At 49.0% G+C, this 24,891-nt stretch overlaps 7 protein-coding genes across 7 annotated transcripts; 3 read left to right on the top strand and 4 right to left on the bottom strand.

The window, feature by feature from the left end:
- Nucleotides 1-169: 169 nt before the first annotated feature.
- Nucleotides 170-2,625, bottom strand: FPOAC1_003018 (uncharacterized protein; the record flags this gene model as incomplete). Its single annotated transcript, XM_044847590.1, has 2 exons — nucleotides 170-2,141; nucleotides 2,192-2,625. 2 exons carry the CDS (start codon nucleotides 2,623-2,625, stop codon nucleotides 170-172), a joined length of 2,406 nt encoding a protein of 801 aa, XP_044713506.1.
- A 1,415-nt stretch (nucleotides 2,626-4,040) lies between these two features.
- FPOAC1_003017 (uncharacterized protein) lies at nucleotides 4,041-6,265 on the bottom strand (the record flags this gene model as incomplete). The annotated part of the gene is made up of 3 exons (XM_044847589.1): nucleotides 4,041-5,887; nucleotides 5,956-6,087; nucleotides 6,151-6,265. The coding sequence occupies 3 exons, from the start codon at nucleotides 6,263-6,265 to the stop codon at nucleotides 4,041-4,043; spliced, it is 2,094 nt and encodes a 697-aa protein (XP_044713505.1).
- Nucleotides 6,266-12,226: 5,961 nt separating this feature from the next.
- On the top strand, nucleotides 12,227-13,903 carry INO1 (Myo-inositol-1-phosphate synthase; the record flags this gene model as incomplete). Its single annotated transcript, XM_044847588.1, has 2 exons — nucleotides 12,227-13,542; nucleotides 13,594-13,903. The coding sequence occupies 2 exons, from the start codon at nucleotides 12,227-12,229 to the stop codon at nucleotides 13,901-13,903; spliced, it is 1,626 nt and encodes a 541-aa protein (XP_044713504.1).
- A 597-nt stretch (nucleotides 13,904-14,500) lies between these two features.
- Nucleotides 14,501-18,429, top strand: FPOAC1_003015 (uncharacterized protein; the record flags this gene model as incomplete). Its single annotated transcript, XM_044847587.1, has 2 exons — nucleotides 14,501-17,391; nucleotides 17,442-18,429. 2 exons carry the CDS (start codon nucleotides 14,501-14,503, stop codon nucleotides 18,427-18,429), a joined length of 3,879 nt encoding a protein of 1,292 aa, XP_044713503.1.
- A 967-nt stretch (nucleotides 18,430-19,396) lies between these two features.
- Nucleotides 19,397-21,053, bottom strand: FPOAC1_003014 (uncharacterized protein; the record flags this gene model as incomplete). The annotated part of the gene is made up of 3 exons (XM_044847586.1): nucleotides 19,397-20,725; nucleotides 20,789-20,939; nucleotides 20,995-21,053. 3 exons carry the CDS (start codon nucleotides 21,051-21,053, stop codon nucleotides 19,397-19,399), a joined length of 1,539 nt encoding a protein of 512 aa, XP_044713502.1.
- Nucleotides 21,054-21,812: 759 nt separating this feature from the next.
- On the top strand, nucleotides 21,813-22,518 carry FPOAC1_003013 (uncharacterized protein; the record flags this gene model as incomplete). The annotated part of the gene is made up of 2 exons (XM_044847585.1): nucleotides 21,813-22,121; nucleotides 22,174-22,518. The coding sequence occupies 2 exons, from the start codon at nucleotides 21,813-21,815 to the stop codon at nucleotides 22,516-22,518; spliced, it is 654 nt and encodes a 217-aa protein (XP_044713501.1).
- A 178-nt stretch (nucleotides 22,519-22,696) lies between these two features.
- On the bottom strand, nucleotides 22,697-24,339 carry FPOAC1_003012 (uncharacterized protein; the record flags this gene model as incomplete). The annotated part of the gene is made up of 4 exons (XM_044847584.1): nucleotides 22,697-22,795; nucleotides 22,851-23,393; nucleotides 23,450-23,649; nucleotides 23,700-24,339. The coding sequence occupies 4 exons, from the start codon at nucleotides 24,337-24,339 to the stop codon at nucleotides 22,697-22,699; spliced, it is 1,482 nt and encodes a 493-aa protein (XP_044713500.1).
- Nucleotides 24,340-24,891: the final 552 nt, after the last annotated feature.

Raw genomic sequence — 24,891 nt, 5'->3', positions numbered from 1 at the left:
TCCAACAGTCTTAATGGTGATGTTCCCTTATCAACATATGCTGTAATCTTTCCGCAGCGTTCATTAAAAGGATCTTGAGAATCCACAAAGAGAGATACCAACATCAAGTCATACAGTTGCCTCAAACCGAGCAAAGACACAAGTACCAAGCTTGTTCCATAGCTGAAGATTAACCGTAGGCCAAGTCGAAGGTGGTTTCGTGGCCATTCTTGGTTGGCTCAGTGTTCTTGACTTGGTGTAGCATAACAGGAGGCAAGCATGGACGTCCATGCTTCTCTTCCCACTTAGGGCCACCAATGCCTGTGTCTTGCCAGCCCATCCAGTTATTGTAAAGTCGGTTGGGGGGGATTGCCCGGTAGTACCAGGTTGACCCGATATATCTGCGCTCTCGGCCCCAGCCCATGGGGCTACCGCGGCCACCACATTCGCCGTTCTCGCCAGGGTTGAACCATTTGTTCAGGAATTTTCCGTCCCAGTCACGGTCCATGAAAACAGGATGAGGAGCATATACTGCCTTGAGGCCATGCAGAAGTGCTACTGTTTGTGGTGTCATTTCTGAGGCAACATGATTGCCACGAACATTCTCAACATGCATGATGTTTAGTAGCCTCTTTGATACACGAGACTGCGTTACGATGGTGGTTCGTCGGGGAATATTCCGAGACTCATGGGTTGAATCATTGTAGCCCCAAACCTGGTTGGCGATGACCCAGTTGCTGTTTATGGGATTGAACATGGGCGACACGGTGATAACATCAGCATCCTCGCCAACTCCCCATTCATAGTTATCCTCACCGGGACTTGCGACAGGAGGCTTAGGCCCGATGGGGTTAATGAAGGGGAACTCGGGAGCACCCCAGATGGTATTGTCACCATATCGTTTCTCAATGTCCCGACGGAACTCCTCGTCATAATTGCCATGATAGGTAGGGATATACCATCTCTCATTTCGTTCCCACATGCCCTTTCGAGGCTGTTTCTTAGCAAATTCACCAAGCTTATCCAAGAGGTGGTAGTGGTGACCAGTAAAGCGGAAATCCATCTCCCAGTTCCAGATGAAATCGAACTGGGGGAACTCTTGGCTGAACTTTTGGACGGAAAGCCATTGAGCAGTGTGGACGTTCTTTGATTCAGGATCGGTCAGCTTCGGGTAAAGCTGCCAGACTATGTCGTCGTTCCAGAGAATTGTCATGCTGCGAAACTCGGGTGGCACACTCTGCGAAAGAACCGTTTGATAAACATCCTCGTTTTCAAAAATACGCAAGTTATTATCTTTGACCTGAACCAGCAAGAAGACTTCATACTGGCCTCCGGTTCTAAGAGATAACTCAGAAACCAGCGCCCGAATCGTTTGCTTGTCGTTCTCGGTGTAGTCCTTTCCAGTGTATGATCGAAGGAGAATAGCGGTCCGAGGCTCAGAAACGTGGCCCTTTGTAGGGGCTCTGGGATGCTTCGTATGTTCAACAGGTTGCTTTGGTTGTGGACTGGCTACGGGAGGTAGAGCCTCAACATTGATCGGGGCAGCCTGGTCCATGCTTTCTGATTCTGCTGGAATGTCTCGTTTCGACATCTTCTCCTTAGCAGGTTCCTCATGATGTTCAGGCCCGTGAGGCCCGATGACAGTCTCAGGATAATTGTTGAGATACTCGTTGACTCGCTCTCGGTTCATTTCAAAACGCTGGGCATTTTTGTTGACACACATTCGTTGAAGATCACCCCAGTTGACGCTATCAAAGTTGAGGGGTTGTGGTTCACCGCCAACCTTCTTGAACTGACGATGTAATCCGTAGGGACCAAGTCGAGTCTCTCGCTCCCAGCAAAGGTTAGGGTCCATGTTTAAAGCATCATAGCTGCCAAAGCGGGGCAACGGCCATTCGCGAGGTCGTCCCTTGAAAACAAGCAGATCCTCAACAGGTTCTCCGGTGGCACCCTTGCATGGGAAATACTGAGCATGCCCAGCCTTCTTCCAGACGTCACTGTTGTAATTGGGGTAAGGGTTATACCGAACCGGCTTCTCAGAGCTGTACTCTACGTCGGCGTCAGGGTCGAATTTGAGATCGGTACTGAATTCCTCAGGTCGAGCTTCATGGTTCTCCAGATTGGCCAGAGTCTTTCCGTAGATATGGTTCGAGCTAGGGAAGCTGTGATCGTGTTAGTAGACGTATCAATTTGTAACACCTCAGCTGCTTACTTGGATGTAACAGAGTAGGCGTGTCGCCATTCTTTTCTCATGTCCTTCTCGTGTTGGAGTTTGCCAAGATCTCCAAAGCCTCTTTCTTTTCCATCAGTCTCAAAACCAGGTTCAACATCCCTGGGGTCCTCGCCATCAGTGGGATCCCGCCAGTCCTTGAGATCCTCAGCTGTAAGTTCCCAAAGCTGCCTGTGGATGGATCCATATTGATCCTCGACTTCGCCTTCGCCCTGCGGCTGGGAGTTGCCGCCGTGCTCGACGGGCGGCGGTGGTTCTTGAACCGCGCCCGGGGAGTTGGAAGGAACTGGAATAGTTGTGGTGGGCGAAAACAACAAGTAGTAAGCGGCCAGCATAGCGAAGACGATGATGATCATAGATCTAGGCCGTAGCTTGGCGCCGAACAAGCGCCGGCTTTGGGGATGCCATTTCTTCATGATGGGCAGTAATTATGTGAGCCGGCTGATCCAAAGAGAAACCGAGTTGTGTCGCAGAGGAAAGTCGAAGCTGGTGTCACAATTGCAAATGAGGTGGTCAACGGAGCCGGCTAAGATCAGGGGTGCATGGCTTGTTGGATAGTTGGGACGGAAGTACTCGGTCGCAGAGATGCAAGGGATATTGTTTGCAGGGAGGTGTGGTCTAATGTCAGCTATCTTGAAATTAGATATCCTCGTTCGATCGGTCGGTCGTAGAATTGAACGCTTCTCGAAAGAGTGGCGCGGCTTCTGTCAAAGACAGCCAAAGGAGAAATAGACTGTTACAAGCAAATGCCAAGGATGCGCAACTAAAAAGAAAAACAAGTCGCACGCTGCGTATTTGAAGGACGATGCGAATAATCAACGAGAGGAAAAGGGAGAGAGAAAAAGGGTCCTGAAGAAGGGAGACTTGATGGAATGGGTGTGGATGACGACTAGTTACGGCCAATGGTCGTAATTGAGACGTGTAACTAAGGTTTCAATCTAGGGGGGGATCTACGGTACCTAAGAGGTGGTCCAACGTTGGTGTCCACAGAGGGGAGCTGACCACTAAGCGTCAAGCACACGAACAGTTTTATAGGAGATTGCAAGCGAGATCAAGACATGATTGGAATGTGTACAGCAGACGACGCAATATCTTGGACTTTGATAATATGGCATTTCCCTTGAGCTTCGAGTTGATCTGAATTGGCAATCTACTGTTTCCTGAAGAACTGGATTGATTGATATATGGGAACCTATACGTGGCTTTGCGAAAGGGCCTGCAGCTCAACCACTACACATTTCGTGCCGACAAAACGCGTTGATTTGTGTTGATCCACCTTTGGACCAGTCTCGAAAGACTTTAGATATCTGTTGTCTATTGGGTGGATGCCTTGGTACTTTGGCAGGAACCGTTACTAGCTAGCCATCTACAAGAACAAGTAGGAGGCATTGATCACAACAATCTACTTTTGACTTTGTTTTTACAAGTGTTTGAACTGTGCTTCGATTCGAGCAGACTTCCTTCCATAGGCTCTCACTAATACACTACACTACGGAGACTCATACAAGCATCCGGTTATTGACCAGTCCCTAGCTTAGATGCCTCAGATATAGAGCCCCCACGGGATACCACGAAGCTTTGAAAACTACACAAGCTGATACCGTCAACTTCCAAGATAGATGCACGACACTTGGTGTATCTACAAACAATAAGGGGGAAGCTTAAAAACAATAGGGGTATAATAACAAAACAATGATGCTAGCCAACTCCAAGCAACAGCAAAACCAGGTGGTGTCAAAATCGTTGCGTTCTAGCCGCAGACAGGTGATATTACAAGGTATAATTATGGTCCATATATCGTCGTCGAGATTCAGGTAAAATAGTTAGGTCGTTACATCATGCCAAGTCGAGTGTGTCGTTTGTTCATTCGTGGTCGAGGACCCTGTTGTCCAGGAGGTCCCGGAGCAAGCCTGTTTCCAGGCGGCGGCATACCGTACGGTGGTCTTGGAAGCCCCATACCAGGACCCATTCGCTGTGCCGGGTGGCCAGGGAGGCCCATCATGGGAGGTCGTGCACCTGGTGGCGCTCGACCTGGAGGTGGCTTCGCTGGGGGAGGGTAAGACTGTTGCACTCGACGCCAGGCGTCTCGCTCACAGTACGACTTGCCCTCTACCTCAAAGTAGCCGTCGGAGAGGGACCGACCACAATCGAGACATCGGAAACAACCAACATGGTACTTGATTGAGAATTCGTCCTCGAGGTATTGGCCTTCAATCCCCCTCTCGCAGCTTCCACAGAGACTGCCGTTATGCTTGTGATAATGGTGTTCGCAATAAGGCTTGTCGTTCAAGACGTAGAATTCGGCTGATTTGAAGGGTTCGGAGCATGTCGTGCAAACAAAGCAGGCCTTGTGGTATTTGCCTGTCAATCTTCCATCTGCGGATGAGATGCTCTTTCCTGTGATAGCAAGACTGCAAGCTTTGCAGTTACCTCGGGATCGTACGGGGTCTTGAGTCGCTCTTCGAACAGGGGGTGAAAGAGCTGGAGGAAGGGTTTGCGCAGGCGTCGATAGCGGACTGGTATTAGAGTAGTGATCTTGTGGCGACGGCGCGTAAAGTGGATTTGGCTGTGAGCCCTCTCGTTGGGGAGGTGCCTCAGCTCGAGGTTCGTAGCGGTTGGCAGAATCAGGTCGTTCGCGGGATACATCGAGTGGTGACTCTGCAAGCGGTGATCGAGCACGTGCAGGCCGCATAGGGACATCGGCTTGGGTATTCTTGGACCCTAATGCTTCCATTGAACTCTCGAGATCTTCCATTAATCCGTCCATAGCTGAGAGGTCCGAGGGATCACGTCGAGGTTGAGATCTTGTTTGGCTAGTCTGAGAACTGCCGTTGCTCTGGCGGCTGAATGTAGAGAATTCAGAAGATGTAGAATCCGAAGGCGTATGGTAAGGGTTGTTAACACCAAACTCAGCAGCAAGATCGACAGATGCCGAGTACTTGCTGGATTTGGACGGGTGCAGAAGACTCTTACGTGGCGGGGGTGCTCTCGAGGTGTCCGGTCCCATTGATGGTCTCGAGACGTGTCCAAAGCCGCTTGAGGCAGTGCGCTCGTGTTTGACACCAGGCGCAGAAGTAGTTCTTAATGGTGCTTCTGACCGAACAGCCAATTTTGGGAATGTGTCAGAGCGGTTCATGATTCCTAACGGCTGAGGCTGAAGCAACTCGTCAGCCTCAGAAGGGCGTCCAAAACCCTCATAATCATCCCGTGTTGGTCTTCGAGGAGGGCCAGAGACATCGTAGTTGTTGTCGTTGGCACTTCCTGTGGGAGAGGGCGACCTTTCATTTCTTTGATTGTTGAAGTAGTCTCTTGGTGATGCGCTCAGGAAGCTTTCTGACTTATCGCGACTCTCTGTTATCTCTTTGGGGAACGTCATCGCCGAAGGACTACGAATGGGATCGAAGGGACCTGGGGCAATAGTGTCCACTTTCTTGAACAGTGATGAGTTGGCTCCTCCGTTTGGACTCACAGAGCGAGGTTGGAAGTCTGGGCCGTGCTTCTTCTCGCCAAACCCTCCATAAGCTCCAGGACGGTCGATGGGGCGCGGCGAAGGCATGATAAGATCGTCTTCATGTGGTGTCGGAACGTCATCAAAGAAGCATTCCATATCATTGATTGAGGATGTGCTGCGCGGCTCACTATTTGGCGTCAATTGTCCTTTTAGCAAAAACGGATGGTCTAGGAGGTCATTAGTCGAGTTTCTTTTCTTTCTTATTTTATACCTTGGTAGATAGGTAGCCACTTACTGGCAGCGTTGACATCGAGCGAAGGTGGTATGTGACCCGGTTTCTCAGGAGATGCTGGGCTGTAAAGACCCGGACTAAAGGGTGCTGGGCTGTATGGAGTGTATGCCTCATACTTTTCTGGTGGAGGAGAAACTATCGGATAATTAATTAGTTCACCTGGTCGATGAGACAATCTGTGGTGTTTTCCTCTCTTACGTTCAGGCTCTGGCGGGGTACAAATGTGGTCTCCCATCATAGAAATTTCAACTTCTCGACTACATGACGAGCATTTGATAGTCGGGAGGAACATGGACTCTCGTGGGAGAGCCATGGTGGCGGTGTGAGTTGTGTTGTTGAAGCACAATAGGATTCCAGTTTATTAACGCGATGCTAAGAAAAGGAGCAGTGGAAATGCCGTCTTGTACTTTTCTAAAAGGTCTTGAACAATGTGACGTATGAATGAATGCCTTGTTGCGGTTGTTTCAAAAGATGGCGCGTGGTGTAAGACCTTTTTAGATTTCGTACCCCAGGCCCGTTCTGCGACCGGTGTCCCTGGGGTTGATGACGTGAATTTGGAGTGCCAAAAGTCAGTGCGATAGGAGTTTTTTTTTTTCGATCGCATCCAGAGAGTTGTGATGTTGAGGTACTTTTCGTCTTGAATTCTTGTGGTTTGGAATGTAATCGTCGAAAGGATTTTACGGTGAGGTCGTATCCAGTTGAGGCGAATACCCAGGTAGCTCCTTTGTTGCTGGCAATAATGAGAGAGAGAGAGGAGTGAGAGGAGAAAGTCCCTGCTCGTGATGGATTGTGCACGCAAATCGTTGCGGTTGTTGGTGGAGAGTTTCCAATCCAAAACTGACAAGAGCAAAAAAGAGGAAATGCAGGTCAAAGAGTCGAAACGCGAGACTAAAACGTCTGCGGCATGAAAGGAATAGAAAGAAGATCAGGTGTCGACTTGGAAGAAAGGGACGATGCGATGCATATGGTGTCTCAAATGTGGAGGGAGAAGTGGGCGACCTGAGTGCTATAGCGCAGGTAGCGTAGGTAGTAGGTACCAGGGAAAAAGGGACCGGGACCCTGGACTTTTACTGCAGGTATCGAGGTAAAAACTCCACTGAATTAACCCGGCTAGGTATAGAGTAGGCTAGGCTAAGCTTGAGTTGAGTTGCAGGCTGATCCTTGTGCTTGTGGTTTTGCGTTTTCGCCCTTGTTGTTGGCTAATAAGTTAATAAGTCCGTAGTGCAGAGAATAGAAGAGAGGCCCCTGATTTGGTTGGAATATGAACACGGCTCGCAAAGTGACGAGTTTACGGTGGGTGCGGTGTGGAATAAGTAATAACACGGGGGAGCATCACTTGAGTCCGGAGCAACTGAGCGTCCTTTTCCACTCAATAGGCAATTGATTTGCTGATGAGAGCTTTTCTTTGAATGATCCGTTGCGCAAAGATTACATCCATCTTTTCCGTCTATAGCGACAATACTTCTGCTTCCGTCTCCCTGTCATGTCATTGCCTTGCCTTGTATGCCCATTGTCTCCAACTACATGGTAACCCACATTCCTGGAAACTTTGTGTAACTAACTGTCACTAGTAGATTTCCTTCTTCCCTGGAGCTTCTGGGCCACGATGACGTCCAGCTAGAAGGCGAAAGGTGAGACATGGTTTGCACACGATGAATCCAATTGTTAATATTGAGGGAGACAGAGAACGGGGACTAAGATCGATAGCATTCTTCATCTGACTTTGTCTCATTTCCCGATCAGCTTATTCCCATGCCATGTGTAATGTAGAGAAACAATGTCTTTGTTCGGACTGCCGGCTGTCCAACTTGGCCTGCATTTAGACGAGACCGATTCAGGAGATTTTTTGAAAGTCTAGTTCTGTAGATGATTGGTTCTTGGTTGACTCTATGCATGACTGCGTTCATCTTGTTTTCTTTTCCAGCCCGTTAGTGTAAATCTTCTGGATGCTGGTGAGTGGCCTCAAGGTTAGTATTTCAAGATCAACTCATTAAATGGTTCCCGCAACGATCTAAAAAGAGCAGCCATAGAAACAGGCCAGGCCAGGTCCGGGCTCTTCCGAGTCGGTCATGAGAAGACGCCACAGAAGGTTAGTTAGAACGTTCTCTAGCTAATTGATGCCATCCATGGTTATGGTCAATACTCTCTCTTGTTCATGGATGAAATGACAAAATAGAAATGATCCACTCCAAATCGTCGACAACCTACCCTACTCGGGTACCTTGCAGCAAGCTCTGTCCAACCAAGGGGTTCATCTGCAAGCACTAGCCCAACTATGGATAGAACCCTTGACCAAAAGGAGATCTGCTTCATTTCATGTGCCTCTTGTGGGTGTCAAGGTCCGCCTCTCAACGTCTGGAACAGTCTTTGGTTGTCGCGAGGAAAGAAATGTTAATCAAGTGATTAACCGGCTCTGCCAGTCAATTGGGTGTCCCCTGGATCCCTTGAATGCTACCATCACCACGACATTCTTTCGAAACCGGTCTAGTTGGTTGTTCTGATTAGGTGGCCTGGGTTGAGTTCATTTGGAGATAAACCCGCAACCAGACAAATATTTCATGCGGTCAATGTGACTGGACCATCCATTGGACGCAGTCGTGATAGGTGATAATATACCCTAGTCTCTGGGTCATATAGAGTGACATGTATCTTTTACTTACCTGTCCTCATTCGGCTGTTACGCCGTGGGGGGAGACCATGATAGATCTTCGTGGAACAGCCCAAAAACAGCAGGTTCCATCTTGTATTATGTGTAGTGCTGTAAAACTGTCAATGCGAGGCATCCTTTACACGCTTATCGAGAGTTCTATAATATGGCGCATGTCCTTGTTGACCTAATATCGTGTCTTGTGGTCACATCCTCAGTTGCTAAGAAAAGATCTGCGAGTCCAGGTTCGCCAAGCAATAACTGGAGCCGGATACAAACGATCCACTGTCTCAGGTCTCTAGAGGATCGGGAGATCAGAGTCCGTTTTAAGTCAGTCAAATCAAGGCAAAGCAGAGAGTCCAACTAACTGGACTCAATGGCATTCATTGAATCGGCTTTGCCGGTGATCAGAAACGCCACAATTCAACAACATTTTATAGGGGTTAGCTTGTTTTCCACTTTGACTTCCCCTGGTGACCGCAGTTGGTTGATAAGAGGGAAAGCTTTCCTTGAGTGTCTAGAGTGTTTACTTAGGCCGTTGTGTGTGTTCGATGATGATGATGATGATATTGCAGAGACATGGGCAGTTCGGATACTGTTAACACCTCTTGTTATGCCCCAAGGGGTCAATAATAGCTGTTTATGAATTGACACATTTCAAGTACCCACGCGACTCGTGCACGTCACTGGTGCGTCGACTTTACACTTCAAAAGCTGGTGTCAGAAGTTGACATGAACCTCTCAAGCTACCAGGTCAGTTGGTCCTCCATCGGCCGTTTGATGACCTCAGGTTCAATACATGAAGCCAGATATAGTTTATTGTTAGTGTTTGTACTAGCTAGTCATGATTACCTACCCTGAGAAAGATTTCGACTTGGCTTCAGCGCCGAGAGCACGCCATTCCTCGCGTGAGATATTGCGAATGATTTACCATCTTGGCTAGTACACAGACATGATTTGCAACAACTTACCGTATTATACATACTCTATGATAGCAGTGACTGTATTGCAGGCTGTGATCGACGATCGGCTATCTAATATACGTGACCAGCGTTGGACACATGGGGTCGTAGAAATAAATGCCGTTGACAGTCGACACTATGACTATGATGCGGCAATAGCAACGGTTTCGATGTCTAAACCCTGGGTCTGAGATGCATATCTAACTAAGCGTGAGAGATTTGATATCGACTGGTCTTGGTGATTCAGAAAAGAATGCCCCTGGCAACCGCATTCAAAGCCATGTTTCGCCCAGGCCAGACTTGAGACTCAAGACACTGTCAGATGCCAAATCAATGCGTTGTTTGAGTAATGTTTCTTGTTGTTGTCGACTCCGGGGCCGGAAGTTACTGACTAAACTGTCAAGAGAAAATCACTTCGAGTCAAGAACTGAGGCCTCCGCTAAGCGATCATTACGACATGTTTCGGCTTTTGAAGCAGAACCTCGTGCATTAGATTGTCGACGGTTAGACGGTGAGGGCGGATGTGGTGGACGCTAGGATTTTCTGACAGACGATCTCAACATATTGCAGGTGGATCTTCGGTTCAACCAGTATCCCATACGGCTGAGGTACTTTCCTGTGACACTTCGGTGTTACATGTGAATGGGGCATTTCTCAGAACATCAAATTGCAAACACACAAATGCAATAAAAACACATTTTTCAAAGGGACCAACTTAACTGCCTATACCACAGAACCGACTGGTGATTGCGCGATATCAAGGTGCTCGCTCGGCTAGCGTTGGTTGTAGTTGATCGGCTAGAGACAAAAGCCGGAAGATCAACTGCATCAATAACACATATAATAGCGGCAAAGTGCAGCGATAAGGTGAAAGGCCAGTAGTTTTCGAGGCTCTAAATACCCGGTCGATGCAAGTATACGTGTCTGATAGGAGTTTGTCCAGTGAGTTACCATCAACAGCTAAGATCGTCTACATACCTACGTCTCTTAGTTTCCAGTCACCGCTGTAGGATAATAATGGGTTCTCTGGTCTCTGACAACGCGGAAACAAATAATCCCAACCATTTTTATCCTCCAAACGAGGTTTACCACCGAAACACTCCGTTGAAACAAAACAAAACCTGGTCTGTCTGATCTCCTAATGTCGAGAAAGTTGTACATACTATTCTTTCGCCAACGTTTCCTTGCATCTTTTCCTCTATACTGCAACCAAGTGGTCCAGTATCAAAGCCATCCACGGCTGAAATCTACAGTATGTACAGTGTTGCACAAGACTCTTTACCCGTCTAGGGTCCTTCCTGGTCTATTACCCAAGATTCCAACAGACACAGGGATATAATTGCATGCCCAATAGAGGTTCCGAGCAGGGCTAAACCAAGCCAATCAAGGAGGTTGGCATCGACAGCGCAGGACATGTCAATTGGTTGCCCTGTACAGGCGCAGCCCATTTTGTGACGCTCTGCACTAGCTAGACTAAACTAACCTAGGGTTCCGGTCGAAGTGACCAAGAGAAGAGAGTACGGACATTTTGGATGAATAGTCAGATGTTGACAACGCCAGGGGCTTAGGCCAATGGTTCTCGCTGTAACTTATGTATACGACAGGGGGGTGTCAAGCTGCATGAGGATGTGGTGATGATCTTTGTTGAACAACCCTACTGTGTAGTAGGATCTACAAATCCAATATGAACAAAGTCGTTTGTTTTGTTTTGTTTTTACACACTGAGGTTAGGTCAAGGGTAGGACAATGGATCAACCTGAGGTCCCCCCCACCAAAGAAAAGTAACTTGACAAAACTCATGGGGTCGGTTTGTGGGAAATTGTGGGAGAAAATGCGGGAAAAAAGAGACAGAAAAGCTGGAGGACGCGGAAGCTCGCTTGTTCGTCCCCATCCTCATATCAGGTGCCCACAAACGTACATGGAAAACCTACAGTAGCTTTACAGTAGCTCACTTTTGATGCTTCCGAGCTCTCCGCCTCCCCAGCCGCTAGAATACTAATGACCCCACTAACAACGCGTTGTGGTCCTCACCGCCCGAATGTCTACCAAAGCCAAGCTGTGAGTACCTGAAGCCAAGCTCGGCGACCTACCGAAAGGCCAGGTACACTGGCGTAATACGTCTCTTACCCGAGCTGGATACTTAGTAGGTAGGCCCAGGGACGACTCTTCTATATTTGAACCCTCCCCAGCCCCGAAGCAACTCTCCCTCTTCTCTCTCTTCTGCTTCACCCACAATCTTCGTCAACTTACAATCAGCTAAAGAAATCAACAATTTCAAAACGCCCTCTTCTTCTTTTAACCAAACCTCTTTTACTTTGACATCTGTCTGCCCCGCTACCCCGCCAAAACCGCAACACCCCTCCATAACTCTATCAATCTTATTATAACGACCAAGGCATAGACCTTTGGTCACTACAGTCGTCAAGACGTTTTCCAATCTCCTCAACTCGTATGTTGGTCCAGATAAACCCGGCTCAAAATTGCTCGTATAAACAAATTCTAACTCCTCACAGGACGCATCACCCGTTTGCAGGAGCCCGCTGCTCAGCCGATTCCGGAGGCTCAGCGGACTCGACCTTTGAACAGTAAAGGTCTATTCACAAAAAGAAACCCGTCCAATCTCAATTGAACCGCAAGCTTCCAAGCTAAAGCCAATTTAAACACCATGGCCCCTCACGCAGAAGTCGGCACGGGCTCCTCAAACGGGTTGGCATACAACGGCCGAGGCTCCTCCGCTACCCAGGACCTCTTCACCGTCAACTCTCCCAACGTCACTTACACGGATGCGGAAATCCGTTCTCGATACACCTACCGCACTACAAAGGTTGAAGTTGATGCCACCGGTAAGTATGTTGCTACTCCTAACGAGACTCTCTATGACTTCAAGGTCGACCGCCAGGTTCCCAAGGTCGGTATGATGTTGGTCGGTCTAGGAGGCAACAACGGCACCACCGTTACCGCTGGTATCCTCGCCAACCGCCGTCAGCTCGCTTGGGACACCAAAGAAGGTCCTCGCGAGTCCAACTATTACGGCTCCGTTGTCATGAGCTCAACCCTTAAGCTCGGCCATGACGCCAAGACTCACCAGGAGGTCAACATTCCCTTCCACAACATCCTTCCCATGGTCCACCCTAATGACTTGGTCATCGGCGGTTGGGACATCAGCAAGATGAACCTGGCACAGGCCATGGACCGCGCTCAGGTTCTTGAGCCCACTCTCAAGGCCCAGGTCAAGAAGGAGATGGCGGAAATGGTTCCCCTCCCCTCCATCTACTACCCTGATTTCATTGCTGCCAACCAGGAGGATCGCGCCGACAACGTTCTTGAGGGAACCAAGGCCTGCTGGGAGCACGTTGAGAAGATCCGTCAGGATATTCGTGACTTCAAAGCCAAGAACAGCCTTGACAAGGTCATCATCATGTGGACTGCCAACACTGAGCGATACGCCGACTTGATCGAGGGTGTCAACGATACTGCCGAAAACCTTCTCAAGGCCATTGAGCAGGGACATGAGGAGGTTTCCCCCTCCACTGTATTTGCCGTTGCTTGTATCCTTGAACAGGCCCCTTTCATCAATGGCTCTCCCCAGAACACCTTCGTTCCTGGTGCTATTGAGCTTGCCGAGAAGCACAACGCCTTCATTGGTGGCGACGACTTCAAGTCTGGTCAGACCAAGATGAAGTCTGCTCTTGTTGACTTCCTCATCAACGCCGGTATAAAATTGACCTCCATTGCCAGCTACAACCATCTTGGCAACAACGACGGCAAGAACTTGAGCTCCCAGAAGCAGTTTCGCTCAAAGGAGATCTCCAAGTCCAACGTCGTTGATGACATGGTCGAGGCCAATCATGTCCTTTACAAGAAGGGCGAGCACCCCGACCACTGCGTTGTGATCAAGTACATGCCTGCCGTCGCAGACAATAAGCGTGCCCTTGATGAGTACTACGCCGAGATTTTCATGGGTGGCCACCAGACCATTTCGTAAGTTGATGCAACGTTTCTGAAAACAAGAGTAACAGCTAACAATGCCAGGCTCTTCAACATCTGTGAGGACTCTCTCCTCGCTTCTCCCCTGATCATTGACTTGGTCATCATTGCCGAGATGATGTCTCGTATTCAGTGGAAGGCCGTGTCTTCCGACGGCACTGCTACCACCGAATACAAGAGCTTCCACAGTGTCCTGAGTGTCCTCAGCTACATGCTCAAGGCCCCCCTGACACCCCCTGGCACTCCTGTTGTCAACGCTCTTGCCAAGCAGCGCGCTGCCCTGACCAACATTTTCCGGGCTTGCGTTGGTCTTGAGCCTGAGTCTGACATGACTCTTGAGCACAAGCTTTTTTAGTTGCTGAGGTCAGTTCTTAACATTGCTAAACAGGGTGTTATGAAGAGGAGGATACTATGGACAGTCTTTACCGGATGCTCAAATTACTATGAAACCATAAAATTATAAAAGTAGAGGAGAGACGAAGTAGCTTCACACTCATATCTCAACGAATTGAATGCGCCGTTCTTCTCGATATCAGCCCTTTCAATATGTCATGGTGACCTTTTTGGTACTGGGTTTGAATTTGATACACAGGCCAATGATGTAAGTTTGTAGTTGAAGTCTAATTGCCCCATCAAGATCGTCACTACAGGGGTCGCGGGGTTTAATTGAATTGTAATACATGGCGGGTAGCAACTTTACGCGGAATTGATGCGTTGCTACGCGTTTCTCCACGCCAACGCCTGCAATGGCCCGCGCGTCGCGTAATTGAAGCTCCCCACTTTTAAGTTACATTGGACATGCCCTTTCCACCCCAGTTCAATGTACTTACTTCCACATTAACATCCTTTCACTTCAAGTTTTGGTCTTCGAATCGTCAATAAACTTGTTGTGAATTTATACTTCTTTTGATTCGTTATAGCATATAATTAATACAGCACCATTGCTCTCGCAATGGCTACTCCTTCCCGAGCCTCTACCCCCGTATCATCGGGCGGATTTCCCGAACCGCTCTCACCACGATCAAGGATGCAAGCTGAACTCGCGGCTATCGATATTAGTGATGAAGAAGAATCACCCTCAAAAAGGACCACAAAGGGTGCGTCGCTACAATGTATCGACCTACCACAACGACCAACACAGCATGAAGACGCGTCCGATGAGGAGGAGGAGGAGGAGGAGGAGAGGAATAGACCTCGAGGAAAGCTCGCGGCCGCAATGCAAGGCATTACTCAACCGCCACAGCTAGAAGAAGATAACTCCAACCAAAACACCACCGCTCGAGATCGTGTAAAGAAGAGATTCGAGCAAGACGAGAAAGAGGATAGACAAGCAGAGGAAGAGCATAATGTCGACATCTCTGATGTTTCATCGGAAGACGACACTCCTGTGGGACGCCGAAGACCGACCCGCAAAGTTCCTTCATCATCAGCCGCCAGAAACACTTCGCGAAGCCCCAGTCCAGAAGGACTCTTCATAGAATCATCGCCTGTTCGCCCTTCACCGTCAAAGTCAACCCATAATAACTCAGATTCTGATGAGGACTTACCCTCAATTAAATCCGACAGAATGGCAGCACTGCTTGAGCGCCAAAGGCAAAAGAAAAGCGCCGAAGAATCAGCCAAAGAGGCAGAGCGCGCTGAAAAGCGTGCGAAGCAAGAGAAACTCGCTCAAGACATTGAGCAGATGGCATCTGATGACGATGATTCTGGCATAACTGATGATGAAGGTGGAATCCGCCTGACACAAACCGGGCGACCCAGTGCTCGGAAAGCCAGCAAGAAAGCCATTGAGGAGATGAACAGAGAGACTCAGAGAATGTCAAGAAACATGCAGTTGAAGCATCAGGCAAAGACAAGAAAGAAGATCTCAAAAAGTAGCTTATTTGAGCGATTCAACTTCAGACCGGCAGGCGGAACAGATTCCAAAGTCGCCAGCTCGAGTAGGGGACCAACGCCTCACAGCGATGTCGAAATGAATGATGCGGACACCCCACCAAGTTCCCCCCCTGTGTCTAAGGAAACCGTTCAGCCCACCGAACCTGTTGCTCAAGACGACGAGTTCGATTTGCCAACCATTGACGAACTCGCCGAGACAACCAAACCCAAGCTAAATAAGGGCAAAGGAAAAGCCATCGAGACAACAACCGAACATGCACAGCCGACTCAAAAGCCTAAACGTCAATTTCGGGTCAAACTTCCACCTGTCAGGGCCAACGTGACTTTGGTAGGCTCCGATGATGAACTGGAAATCACCACCACGACCAAAGATAAAATTCGAGCTGTGTTCGACATGGTGCCCACCAAGAAAGCTCAAGAACCCAACTCGATTCAAACACTACGCGCCCTTGCGCAGGTTAAATCTCCAGGTAAGGAGACCAGACGAAAGAACGAAAACCATGGTATGACGCCAGGCGAGCTGCAGATGTACCTCCAGCAAAAGGCTCGACAACAGGCCAAGGTGGAACGTGACCGTAGACTGGATATGCTCAAAGCCCAAGGTGTAGTTGTTCAGACCGCCGAAGAGCGCGAGCGCGAGATGCAGCAAGTCGACGACATCGTCGCCAAGCATAGGGAAGAGGCGCAGAGGATCATGCAGAAGGAACGGGCTGCCGCCAAGAAGGAGAAGCGAGAGAACGGCGAAGTTGATCCTCTGGCGTGGGATGACAGCGACGACGAAGAGTATCAGGCTTCTGCTGACGAGGCTGATGCCGAAGCATCTGCGGTCGAATTATCTGGATCAGAGGACGAGGATGATGAAGCAGACGTTAACTCTATGGTTGAAGGAGAGGCTGAAGACGGAGAGTCCGAGGTTTCTGCTGACGAGGAGGATGATGATGCAGCTTCTGTCGCTAGCCAAGATGTTCATGATGACGGCGACGATATACCAGTGGCGAGCAAGCGACGATTCCGCAAACCTATCGTTCTTACTGATGACGAAGAGGAGAACTCGGTTGAGATGACGCCCAAGCCGAAGCCACAAACCACCCTGCACACCTCCCCCACAGTCCCAAATACTCAGTCCCCCACAGCGCCTAGATCTGTACTGCGTTCAGCTAAGAAGAACTTTATCCCTGGTCTCCCTGTACAGGGAGCGGCTGGTCTTGGACTTACTCAGATCTTTGCTGGTACCATGGACGATAGCCAGGTTGATGCAGAGAACGGTCCAACTCAGTCCATGATGCCTGACTTCGACCACTTCCCCGACTCCAACTTTTCTGCGACCATGGACGAGCCCATGGAAGACATGGTCATGGACAGTCAGAAGGACGACACACAAAAGACGACTCAAGGCGTTCATCTCAACTTTTCTCAGTCTCAAATGCGAAGTCTTGATAGCCTGCTGCGGGAGGAGAGCACACAAATATCTGACATGATAGACTTCACTCAGGACGAGGGCCTCCAACACCAAACGCCCCTGAAAAACAGATTTGTCGAGGCGCCATTCTCCACCGTGGATACAATGGTGGTTGACCAAGAGGACCCAATACAAGCCTCGCCATTAGTTCACCGTGGCCGCCTTCGTCGCAGAATGGATGCGTCTGAGCGGATTGAGGAGACACCTGAGCCAATGGCTGCAGAAAAGCCTGACACTACCTTTCATATATTGATGGAGGGAGCCAAGGAAACAAAGAAGAAACAGGCTCAAGCAAAGTTTGATCACAAGAAAAGCAAGGCCAAGGAGATGGTTCAGGATCAGGCTGAGGAATCCGAGGATGAGTACGCTGGTCTGGGTGGTGCAGACGGTGAGGACAGTGACAACGAATCCGTTGCCTCACTTAAAGAGATTATCGATGATGCTGCTGGTAATGATGTTGACGAAGCTAAGCTTGCTGCTTTCTATGCGTAAGTTCCTACCTATTTGCCACTATTGACATGACTCTAACACTTTGTAGCGACCGAGAGCGTGTAGAGGATGAGAAGCAAGTCGAGAAACTTTTCAAGGACATCACGACTGGTATGCTTCGTCGCAAGCGCGGCGCGGGATACGATCTCGACGATTCTGACGATGATGGCGAAGCTCGTCGAAGGATGAAACGTCGACAATTCGCCAAGATGCAACAGGCTTTATTCGCTGATGAACGGGTCAAGAAAATTGCCGAAAATCCTGGTAACCAAGCTTTCCTCAAAACCATCGAGGACAGAGGGAGCGACGATGAGATGGACTTTTTGGATGCACCTGAAGAAGCCAACGAGTCTTCCCAATCCCAGTCTCAAGATGAGGAAGGTAGCAAGACAAGAACTGTTCCTGATAGCCAACCTCAAAGGCTTCTTGGCCCTGCGGGTAATCGGGCACCTGCCTATCTGCGTAGAACCAAGGATGGCAAGAAGCCTTCCAACATCGGCGAAGTGCGCGAGACTCTATCGGACTTGCTAGAGGAGCCCCATGGCTCTATTATTCCCGCCACAGAAGCTGGATCAGACAGTGAAGGCGAAGAGGAAGCTCACGGACAAGCTCGCGGTGACAATGAGAACGACGAATCTAACCCTCGCCGTGGCCGTGTTGTAGTTGTTGATCGCATTACCCTAAAGCGCAACAGCTCTTCCAACGTCAGTAGCAGCCGTCTTGCCTTTGCAACAGCATCGAGCTCGTCTTTTAAGGTGCCGGCGCTTCTGCGTCGTGCGACAACCAACTCATTTGTCTCTGGCACGGCCTCCACACCAAGCTCTGGTACCTCAATGCCGGCCAGTGGATTCGGCGAAGAGGCTAAAATCAAGAAGGGGGCTAGTAAGAAGAGCGGCGTGCATGCCTTTGCGCGAGACAGTGAGAGACGAGCGAAGCTCGAACAAAATGAGCGAAAGAGAGAAGAGAGGAAGGTCAAGGGCGCTGAAAGGAGAATTGGAGTCGTGGGTGGTTTGTTGGGTAAGGGATCGTTTGAGTAAGCTGGTATAGAATGGAGTTTGGGTTCATGTGAATGGAATATCCTGAGGTTCAAATATCCCGGCATGGCGTATGGCTTGGACAAAGGCATGGGGGAAGCTATGCCATAGGCGTTGTACGTGTATTTATTTATCAATGTTATTTCTTTATGTAACGACACTTATTAGACCAGACATCACTGTGTAGACTATGTTTTCTTCGAGCAAAACCCTAAGAGAGTCATTTATCGTTTGTCAACTCTGCAGATTGCGCACAAAGACACTGCGGTCATGTCTTGGAACAACCATTTCTTTCCCACATGGCTACTAAAGGGTAGAAATGTGAATCGAGACATCTCGCCATTTTGATATGACCACGGTTAAGATAAACAAAAAGCGTGGTTTCGCCCGGGATTGAACTCCGTAACCAAGTAGACCACGGAACCGAGGTTATTTTGTTATAAAAATGCCAAAGCTGATCGCCATTTCGAGTACCTGGTAGAAGCAACAAGCCTGTTCTCCGCTGGAGTGGTGCGCATTGTAGTTTCAAAGAGGGGCTGATTTTGTCCTGATGGTATTCATCAGTCATGAAATTGAGACGAAACCATCAGGTAAGACGAGAACTGTCTTTGTGCGTGTATGAGAACCCCTTGAAGAAGACGTAAATCATTCTCATTGGACGAGGAGACGGACAACGCAAAGTTTTGTAGAAGAAAGAGGGACCTTCATTGAAACATCCTTGATCGAGGTCCAAGTTGCCTAAGAATTTCTGGAAATGGCACTTCGTTATGTCGTTCAATGATGCCTTCTCGATTCATGAATTCCGGATTCCTTTATAAACCAATTAGCCCCTGAAACCTGAACTATACTGGGGAAACCATCGGCGAGAAACGATGGGCACAATATAATAATTTACACCTATTGATCTTTAAATGCACAGGCTGGCAGATTATGTACGCTCTATATCAATATATCTTCTAACTCATTATTATCACTTTTGGAACGCCGCTCCTGAGAGCTCTCCGCCTCCCAGACCCAGCAATCTCTTTGTAAACAGCCACAACTCAAAAGCCTCCAGCTTGATCTCTACACGCATGAAGCCGACCCATGCAGCGACCACTCGTACAGCGTTGAGAGGCCACAAGAGCGATCCGTTCTGACCAATCTCTTCAAGCTTCTCATGGAAAACGGTTTTCGTGCAGTATCGTGCTAGAATCATGAAAGAACGAATGGGGCCCTGGCGAGTCTGAAGGTTTTCGTCCAGACTGCGGGTCAAGTCGTTTGTCTTGAGGATCAACAGAATGATTCGGGGGACACGACTGAGGAGTTGAACGAGATCGACGATCAGTCCTTCCTGCAGAGCACCACTCATTGTCTTCTGCTCGTCGGCTGTTCGATTCTCGAGAATAGATCCAGATTTGCTGACGATACTGTAGTCCCGACCAGTGATTGCCGAGGCGAAAAGAGGAAAGTCCTTGTCCTCGATACCAGCAACTTCGTGAGCATACTTCTTCATGCGGTCCATATCACCATCGATAACCGCGAGCCACATCTTGGCGTACGACCTTCGCATAGGAAGTTCAATATCACGATACAGTCCATGGTCGTACAGTATGACATCAAAGTTTGGCCCACGACCGAGACCTCGACGACTGGTGTTCTTGCGGATCGCGATGTTACCACCATGAGGATCGCAGTGTAATGGTGCGCCGTCGCCAAAAATCATTTCGTTGAAAATGCGGGATAAGGTGGCCGAGACTTCGTCACGATCGATTCCGTTTTTGTCCAGGTACTCAAGATCGTCAAGCCGACTTCCAGCTTCACAAGCCATAACGATGATCCTTTGCTTGGCCCAGATGACCTCGGGAATAATCAGTGGCAACTGTGGTATCTTTGCAAAGTGCTCCTTCATACGACGGGCATTGTTGGCCTCTTCTTGGAAGTCCAATTCCTTAGGAAGGGAAACGTCCATCTCAGAGGAGAGCCATTCGAGGTCGTATTCAGGGAAAAATCGTTTCAAGGTCGAGAAAGTATACCGAGTCAGAGCGAGATCCAAGGGTGCCCAGCCTTGTAGTTCTGGATGTTGCACCTTGACTGCAACTTTTTGATCCGAACCCTTGATGGTTGCTAAATGTACCTGTGCAAGGGAGGCAGCACCGATTGGCTCAGGAGAGAAATCAGAGAAGTAATCCCAAAGCTCCTCTCCAGTATCCTGGCGGAACATATCTTCAATGGATTCAAGTGAAGATACAGGGCATTTGTCTTGTAGCGGTATAAACGTGTTGGTCCACTCAGAAGGCAGAAGATAGTTCATGGCGCTCTACAAGATTGTTAGCATGCCCAAGGCTCTCTGAGTCTTACGTAGAGGTGGATGGATCCTTACGAGATGCTGACCAAGTTTGATGAAGATGCCTCCATTCTTTTCCAATACGATAAGGGTTCGTTCGGCGCATCGTTGATGGCATGCTTTTAGCATGTTTTCTTGTTCGTCATGATCCTTGGTCGTTTCTCTCGCATTCAAGGTTGTTCGATAACTATTCAGACCGTCAGACTTGTATCATTTGTGCCAAATACCAGGTGGCAACATACTCGTTGATACAAACAGCGAGCGCAGCTGCAACTCTGCCCTGTACGTTCCGCTGCTTCATAACTATTCTTGATGTCGTCGCCTAATGCAAGTGCGGTTGCCCCTATAGTCCCAGCACCGGCCGAGGCATATAACAAAGGTCGTCTGGGACCTGATTTTTGGCCATTGTCCCCCCCTCGAGCCTTTCCTAGAAGCAAAATTTCGGGAAGTGATGTAGCGCAAAGGCTTGCCACGGAGCAATTGGCCTCTACAAGTCGAGCACGTCCATGGTCGAGCGGCGATACGGGTCGCAAAGGCCGAGACAGAAAAGGTGTTCATCTGGCCGCTGAGGGGCTTTAATAGGGTAGAATATTAAGGAGTAAGATGTAGTTACTCATTCTAAAACAGAGACGGCCAACGAAAGAAAGGAGCGAACAGCGAACATGAATCTGCACTGTAGAGTTAGGATCAGGCTTAATTTTGGATCATGTCGTCAACCAAGACCAAGGCAAAGCAATCAATCGACAGTTTTTTTGCTTGGGTGTGCCGATTCCGATAAACCTCCGTCCATCCACCCTGGCCCATCGCTCGGTTTGGGCCGGGTGCGATATTCGGGGAGGCGAATTGGCCACCCGCCCGATAGCAAAGATTAGCACCCAGTCCGCGTATGATCACGTGATGGCGCGACCGCGACCCGCGATCGCGTCTATTGTCAAACCTCTTTACACGACCACGCCACTCTACGAATTCTATACCACACAAGCTGACCCACGACATTTTCTCAATATTGTATATTCGCAATTCTATGCAGCAGGCAACTCACAAGACAACAGCCGAAAACATGCTGTCTTTTGCTCCTACCCCCATCTTCACCGGTAATTGGGACCATCGCCCAGCCATCTCATCGCCTCTGTCTTCTTCACCTGTTCGCGCGTCATCGCCAATCGATCGGAACGCGCATTCTCAACGACAAATTCAATCTTCTCCCATTAAACCTCCCAAATTCAAGTTTGCTTCTCGTCCGACGCGGCCCAATCCCCTTAACCGCAAGCGAGAGGAGGTACAAGATGGTAGGCGACGACAGTTTCTTCAGAATGTAAAGCAAAGCCGTGAAGAAAAGGCTTGGCAACGAAGAGACATTGAGGGACAGGTAAGATAGGAGCTTGAGGTTTTCATACCATTGTAACTGACTTGAGCCATAGTTTTTGAAAACAAATTACCTGGCCGACAGAGGACAGCTATTACATGATGCTCCAGAAGTTACCGAAGCAGACATTGAAGAGGCCATGACTTTTTACCAAGAACAACCCCCAATCCCTGAGGAGGATGAGATGATGATGGACGAGGAAGAGCAGCTTGAGGCAATGTTGGCATCTTACGAAGAACAGCAGATGATTTCCTCTCAGCGACCATTGTCACCTACACTATCAGAGGAAGACTATGACGATGTTTTTGCTGAACTCATTGCACAAGAGCAAGCACAGCAGCGCATGCAAATGCAACCACATGACCGCATGGACACTTCTGGGGATGTTGAAATGCAATAACGAGCTTGCCTTTTGTGTTTCATTTCTTATTGCTTAACATTTTATCACGCATGGAGTTGGGGTCAATTGGAATTTGAAGAAGGGCATGGCGTTTGGGAAATACCGTGAACGTATCACTGCGCGTGTACAACCGTTATTTTGGTAAATGATATTTAGATGGCTCGGAAGAGCTTGGTATCTATTGAGGGTTACAGGCTTCATCTCCTGGATTGAGGGCATCTTGAGCCGACTGCATGTCTCCAACAAGATCAGAGGGTGGCGATCCTGCTGCTTGCATCTGGTCGAGACGTTAGTATCAATAAAATCACCGAGAAAATCTGAGATCAACATACCTTTTGCATTTTGTCCACGATAAACTCACGATCCGTCGCGTTGGAATCCGAGTATGTCTTCTCTTCGAACTTGGCCACTATCTGACGCACAATGGATTGTTGTTCTTCATACCGCTTCAGATCATTCTTGGGTGTCGCGTCACGGTTCTTGATCAGCCACTCGGGAAACTTCTCATCAAGCTCCTTCATAGGCTCGTAGAGGATTTCCTTGTTAGTGAGCTGCTCCATCATACCCATGAGCATTTTTGAAAACTCCTCTTCGCTGCCCTCACCTCCTAGATCGCCAAGGTCGCCTGAGGATAACTGCTTAAGCATCTCGGACATGAAGTCATCGCCGGACCCTGAGGCAGCAGCAGCCGTGGCTTGATCTCCTGACGCCTGCATCCTCTCCATTGTCCGCTTAATGGTATCTTGGAAAGATGCATCCTCGGGTGGTGCTTGAGATGCTGGCCCCTTTGAAGAGCTTGGAGGTGGCGCATCCCCAGCGCCTTCAGCCGCAGCGATATGCTTAAAGATGTCCTCGAATTGAGCTTGCATATCAGGCTGGAAAAATATTAGCACTTACAATAAGTAACATGCCTATGGCGGACAAGACTTACGGACTGCTCAAGTTCGCCTAAGAGATCGGCCATACCAGCCTGTAACTGTTTGGCAAACTCTTCTTCTGAAAACGCATCCTCAACTTCAGGCTGCTTGCCAGAGGGAGCTGCGTCTTTTGGAGCCTCTGCTTTAATATCAGAAGCAGCTTCGACAGGCTTGGGTTGGTCGATCTTGACTGCCGAGAACTCATCCAACATATCTAGGAACAATTAGCGGATACGCCTATGGCCCTGTTTTCTTGCAACGTACCATCCAGGTCGTCCAGGTCATCTTCGTCTGGGTCTGGAACATCCTCAAAATCATCAAGAGGCTTTGCGGTTTCGACTACAGGCGTCGAAAGACTGGCAGCCTTTTCCACCACTGCCTCTGTGGTAGCTGCCGCGGCCACTACCGCAGCGGTAGTGAGCACAGCAGCTGCTTCTTGAGGAGCATCCTCTTGGGTAGCGGGATTCTTCTGATCACTCTCCTTGGTAGCGTCGCTTTGGGGATTGGTTTCTTTGGATGCGGGTTCAATGGACACGACCTCTTCAGTAGTAGTGTGCTGGGTTGTGGTCTCTTTGGAAGACGTATCTTGAGAGGTGGTCTCTTGCACAGCAGCTCCAGCGGTCTCTTGAGAAACCACCTCCTTTCGAGGAGCTTCCTGGGGAACCACCTTGGTTGACTCTACCTCTGGAGCAGGAGTATCTGCTGAGGGAGAAGACGTCGGGGGATCAGCGACCGGAGCGTCGCCAGCCGAGGCGGGAGTAGCAACATCCTCAGCCCTGAGGTTCATAATGTCCTCGTGCTTGTCCTCCTTGGGCTCGTCTTTGATGTCCTCCTTGACGCCTTCCTTTAGCTCCTCCTTGACCTCTTCTTTCAAGGCAGCTTCTGTATCCTTGTCCGCACTCATGATGCTAATTTGTCTGTCTGTATATCCAACACAACTCACTCACACACCCCCACTTGTGTCAACGAACGTCGGTGAAGTGAGACGAATCAGCTGGCGAATTGCTGTGGAGAGATTTGCGTGGCAGGCTTCTTTAAATGAAGCTCTGCGCTGTAGAAGCCAAATTAGTGGTATGTAAGGGAGAATTATTCGTTTACCACTCGACGATACGTGGAAAAGGAACTTTGAGGTGAGCGGATGTATGCCCGCATCTAACTTGACTGTGCCGAGGTGACCTAGGTACCTAGGTATGATTGTGACCCCAACCGGCGCTAGATTGCAGGTGATTGCTATAGCCTACAGGTATCGGGCGTGATGCCTACCTGTCTGAGCAAAACAAGCAAGTAAGAGACTACCTTAGTATTTTATGTTTTAGAGAGACGAATGTTGGCGTTGATTTCACCCTTTGCACTCCCTACATCTATACAACTTACTGTCCCTTTTCGAATAATTGATAGGTTAGTAGGTCGGTAGTATCCAGTAGGTACATTCTATTGATATCAATGCCCGGGCGAT

Source organism: Fusarium poae, chromosome 1 (assembly GCF_019609905.1).
Source record: "Fusarium poae strain DAOMC 252244 chromosome 1, whole genome shotgun sequence".
Lineage (NCBI taxonomy): Eukaryota > Fungi > Ascomycota > Sordariomycetes > Hypocreales > Nectriaceae > Fusarium > Fusarium poae.
This window is presented reverse-complemented; position numbering and strand designations above follow the sequence as displayed.